Raw genomic sequence first — 5187 nt, forward strand, 5'->3', positions numbered from 1 at the left:
CAGTCTCTGCGGAAGGAGGTGTGGGGGCACTGGAGGAGGTGGGGCTGCTTTTCATTCTGACCCTGCCATCTCCCAGCTTGGCCCCTGTGTGTGTCACTTGACCCCTCATAGAAAAACAGCCTCTCCTTTGTGGGTTGTTGCAGGTTCAAGGGTCGACCCAGATACCAGCGTGCTTGCCCACAGCACAGCGGCCCATGGGCGTCCGCCCTTTTACTGTGCAATTCACGGAGGCCTCAGGCGGGGGCCTTGCAGAGACACGCAACCCTCCGCCTCCATCAGTGCAGCGTTAATGCTCCCGGCCTCTTCTGCCAGCCCCTGTCCTTCCCCCTGCGCGTGTGTTGGAGGGCGCCCCTCCGGGTTGTTTCTTGACTCTCCTGGGAATTCCCAATCCCGAAATAATCTTTGTCCTTTTTCTTTCTCATCTTATCCTTCTAATCAATGGAATCCACTTTGTCCTTGTTTCTGAGGAACTTCTGCTGGGGACAAAATGGCCAAAGTGAGGAGCAGCTCCTGGCTACCCCTGTGAGTTTTCAGTGGGCACGCTATACCCCAGGAACAGCAAACCATTGGCATTCAGGCCACCACACCCCATCTGGAGCCAGTGGCAGACATTGCTAATCAACCACAGCACAGTGGCCTTAGACTCTCAAATTGGTGCTCTGCATAGCCATCACCAATCAATCGAGATGAAACCGATTGCCACCCCTGGCATGGTGGGTGTCTAGGCTGGCATGCCCAGAAGTGCCTTGACCTTTGCCCCCTGGCAGAGCCCGGCTGACTAAACATCGGGCCCATTAGCCAGGGCCTGGGTGAGGGCGTGAGGGCTGGCGCTGAGGATGTGGTGACGGCCGGAACCCTTGGAGCTCCTGTGCATGCTGACCACGTCACCGCTGCTGGCCTCGCAGTCTCCTCCATGGAGGCCCAAGAGGCCGCGGACGGTGGCCTGGAAGCCGCTGGTGACGAAGCAGTAGACGATGGGGTCCATGCAGCTGTTGAGGCTGCTGAGGGTCACGGCCACGTGGTAGACCACGAGGCTCGCGTGGCGCGGCATGTCGGGCCACAGCGCCACCGCCACCTGGCGGGCATGGAAGGGCGTGAAGCAGACGAGGAAGATGATGAGCACCGTAAGCAGGAGCTGCATGGCCCTGACGCGGCGCTGGCGACCCTGGCGGAGCAGGCCCGGCCGTGACAGCGCGCACATGATGCGGCCGGTGAACACGCTGATGACCAGCAGGGGCAGCAGGAACTCCAGGACGGTCAGCGCGAAGACACGGCAGCAGGGCTGGCTGCCAGTGACGCCCAGCACCGACAGGGTCACGACGCCGGCGGCCAGCCACACGAAGGCGCACACGGCCCTGGCACAGGCAGGCTGGCGGCAGCGGCGGGAGCCTTCGGGCTGTACGATGGCCAGGTAGCGGTCCACGCAGATGCAGGTGAGGAAGAGAATGGAGCAGTGCATGTTGAGGAAGTAGCCGAGGACGTGCGGGAAGGCGCAGCGCAGGCAGCCCCTTGCGCCGTAGTAGACAGCGAAGCGCGTGGGCAGGGACAGCCCCACCAGCAGATCCGTCACCACCAGGTTGATGGTGTAGATGACTGACGGTGTCTTGGCCCGGGTGCGGCAGCAGAAGACATACAGCGCCAGCCCGTTGAGCACCAGCCCCACCAGGAAGATGGCTCCGTGCACCGCCATCAGTGCCAGCCACAGGCCCGGGAAGGCGCCGTGAAGCTCCTCATCCAGCTGGGCAAACAGGTGGAACAGGGGCACCTCCAGCCCGCTGGCATTGGTCCACACTGTTGGCACTGCAGTGGCATTGGGGATTGCCCCGGTGGAGGGCCCCTCTGGAGACACAGAGGGCATGACGGCGGCCAGCACACCCCAGGCCTGGAAGCAAGGAGACTGGGTCACCCCAGGCACCAGCCTGGCCTTAAGCCCTGCCCTGAGGCCCAGACCTCAGCCAGCCTGTCTGCCCCTGCACGCCCAGCAGCCCACACCTCCATGCCCTCGCCTGGCCGGGCCTCAAATGCCTGCTCCCTTGGTTCTACCCAGATGGAGCCTCGGACATCAGCAGAAAAGGCACAGGCTTTCAGAGTCAGACAAAGTTTCAAATTCCAGCCCTGGCACTCGCCAGCATGGAGCTTTGGCAAAATATGGAGGTTTCTGCGACCGTCCTGGCAGGAGAAGGAGGTGGAAAGGCGTGCGGGGTGGGGCCGTCCTCAGGACAGAGAGCAGGTAAGAGCGACACCACCGGGCTCCAGTTTGCAGTTTCAGGGCCTGGCTCCGGCCCCGGCTGTGCCACGGACTAGTGGGCATGCTCTGGCAGGTCACGTGGCCTCTTGACCTGCTTCCCGATATGTACCATTGGGTTCACATTGCTGCTGGGGGATTGAGCCAGTGCGTCGGCACAGCAGTGCCAGCAGAATTGGTGGCTGATGAAACAGTTCTGCTGAGGCACAGCCTTGCCCATGGTGGGGACCTCTGACTGCTCCACCCAATCCCCTGTCCCCACACCCACCGTCATGGCCCTCATCCTCCAGGACCACCCATCTGTTCTAGCCTCCTCCCAGGCCAGCGTCAGGGCAATGCCCTGGTCAGAGGTCCTCATGAGGGACCTTTACAAAGGGAGCTAGGCTGACCACTGGGGCTGGATGGGGGCCAAGGACCAGTCCCACTGGGGACCCCAGGCCCCTACTGGCCCTGAGAGGTGGGCACCCCTGTGATTCCCCACAATCTACAGAGAAGGGGAAAGAGGCCCCTGTGGGGTGGCTGGCTGGGGCTGAAGCCTGGAGCCAGGGTGTGAGTCAAATAAACACTACACTCCGGCTTGGGAAGGGGGGCTGGTGGTGGGGGGTGGGTGAGGGGCTGTGCCGGAGCCACCCACTCTGTTTATGTTCCTGCCCTGGCGTGTTTAACTCGGCAGTGATTTATCCCTCTATTTATAAATGAAGGGTTAATGCCCCCACCCCCACCCTAGAGCCAGGCCGACCCTCCAAATAAGGGCATTTCTGGCTTTTTCAGGAGAATGGGGAAGACTTTGGGGCGAGGCAGGGTGGGGGGGGCACATGGGCCGTTCCTTCTGCACAGCGCCCCTCCCCCACCTGCAGGGGAAGAGAAGACCCTTGCCCCTTCCCCTCCTGGTGGCTGTCTTGCTGTAAACAGCCTGCCCCACCACTCCCTCTGACTAGCGCATGGCCCCATCCCGCCCTGGGGAACAAGGAGTCCTGCCCTCAAACAGCCCCTGGCCTAGCTCAGGGCAGCAAAGGGACTCCTGCTTTCCGAGGCTCAGGTCCCGCCGGGCGGAGGGCTGCCTTGTTCCTCAGGGTCAGAGAGGTCAGCGCCCGCCTGAGGTCACCTAGCTGGGCATGTGCTACCCTGGAGGCTGCCAGGAGGAGTTGAGTGCTGCCAGGCCTGTGCCCAGCCCCTCCTGCCACCCCAAGCACACCAGGGCCCAGGCTCAGCTCCCAGCTCCCTCTGACTGCAAGCAGACTCTCCACCTCCAGGCCCTGGCACACGGGCACCAATGGGTGCATTTGTTGGATGAATAGCTCAGTCCTGCCCCAGCTCAGGTGTGCCACCAGAGACGAGGGGTTTGGGGCATAGCAGGCAGCAAGGGGAGGGGAGGAGGCTGGGGACACGGGGGCAGGGGACCTGGCGTCTCAGGGCTGTGGGCTTCAGGAGCCCCAGCAGCTCCCCGGAAGGAGAGGGAGGCCATCGATGGGTCCCCCTGCTGTGGACAGAACGTGGTCAGGAAGGGTGGAGGCGGCTCCGCAGCTGGACCTAGGAACTGCACGGCAAAAAATTATTTTGGGATTCCTTTCTGTGTGTCTTTGGCTTTTCCAATTTGTGTGGATGGGACTGTCCCAATCAGAGACAAGTCATAAACAACACGGAACATCTCCTCTGGGAGCTAGTCCCAGGGTGACGCTGGTCCCTGGAGATTCTGCTCCCTCGGGAAACTCCCCAGGGCCAGCCCAGCAGGCTCACCACCAAGGCTGAGGTGCTGGGGTCCTGGCCAGGGGTGTGGGGGCTCTGCGGCTTCTGGAGCTGGGGGCATGGGCAGAACGTGCAGGACACCTAGAAACCAGACCAGTGAGGAGAGGAAGGTAGCAAAGCATTTGCCGATTCCCGGCACTAAGGGTCTGCGGAAGAGGCACAGGCTCTGCTCTCGGGAGGCCCCAGGCGACGAGCAGTCACCAGCACGGACACCCAGGTCTGAGTCCGGCTCTGCCCTTAGCTGAGATCTGGGCCTGGCCAGTGAGCCTGAGCGTCATCTGCTAAATGGGTCACTAGTGCCTTCCACAGCTCTGCCTCACCCTGGGAGCCTGGCCTGAGGGGAGAGGCATGGTCCTACGCTCAGCTGGCCTGGGAGGGGAGGCATGGCCCTGTCCCCAAGCCCTGTTTCCCTGGGCCAAACCTGGGTGTGAGGAGATGATTCTCTCTCCTCCCTCCGTCCTGGCGGGTACCCTGGGCCTGTCTGAGACAGGAGACTCCATGGCTGAAGCCAGTTGGCCAGAGCCCCAGGGGCAGGGGCTGGCACCGCGTCCTGACTGTGCTGACACGGTGCTGGGGCTCAGGGCCTGGATGCTGTGCCAGGGCTGGGAGGCTTCTCTTCCCTACCGGCCAGGCCTGCTCTGCTCCCTACCCACACGCACGTACTTCCTGGGGGACAGAACAGAGGGAACGGGGGCTGCTCTCCAGGGCTGAGGGTCAGGGAGTGCAGAGCCAGCAGGGTGGGGACCTGGAGCGTGACCATGAGCCCCAGCTCCAGCCTGGATGGCCCCGCCACAGCCTGGCTCCTTCTCTGAACGGACTACGTGGCCTCACAGCCACTAGCTTCACTTTTCTCCTGTAGAGTGGGCAGAGTAGAATCTCCCTTGGGGGTTCTCGTCCTTATGTGCAGCACAGAGTCGGCGCTCAGACTCGGGAAGCGCTGAGAGGAAGGGATGAGCTCTCTCGGAGGACCCCAAGGGCAGGGGGCTAGCTTGGCTCCAACCGGGACAGGAGCCTAGACCGGGTCCAGCTCCCATGCCATCACTGCCCCTGCCGGCCCAGAGCCAGGGCTCTGACCTGGGTGGGTCCTCTCTGAGCCTCAGCCTCTCCTCTTGTGAAGTGGGAATGGCCGATACGCTGCCCTGCAGGGCTGCCTTGGGGCTCCGCTGAGGCAAAGCACCTGCTGCAGGTGTGGGGGG

At 62.8% G+C, this 5187-nt stretch overlaps 1 protein-coding gene across 1 annotated transcript; it reads right to left on the reverse strand.

Annotated features, from left to right (window-relative positions):
- Positions 1-418: 418 nt before the first annotated feature.
- On the reverse strand, positions 419-1883 carry GPR20 (G protein-coupled receptor 20). Its single transcript, XM_012461171.2, has one exon. It carries the CDS (start codon positions 1856-1858, stop codon positions 779-781), a length of 1080 nt encoding a protein of 359 aa, XP_012316594.2. The 5' UTR covers positions 1859-1883; the 3' UTR covers positions 419-778.
- Positions 1884-5187: the final 3304 nt, after the last annotated feature.

The sequence above is a fragment of the Aotus nancymaae genome, unplaced genomic scaffold (assembly GCF_030222135.1).
Source record: "Aotus nancymaae isolate 86718 unplaced genomic scaffold, 86718_ANA_hifiasm-v0.15.2.pri h1tg000036l, whole genome shotgun sequence".
NCBI classification, from domain to species: Eukaryota; Metazoa; Chordata; class Mammalia; order Primates; family Aotidae; genus Aotus; species Aotus nancymaae.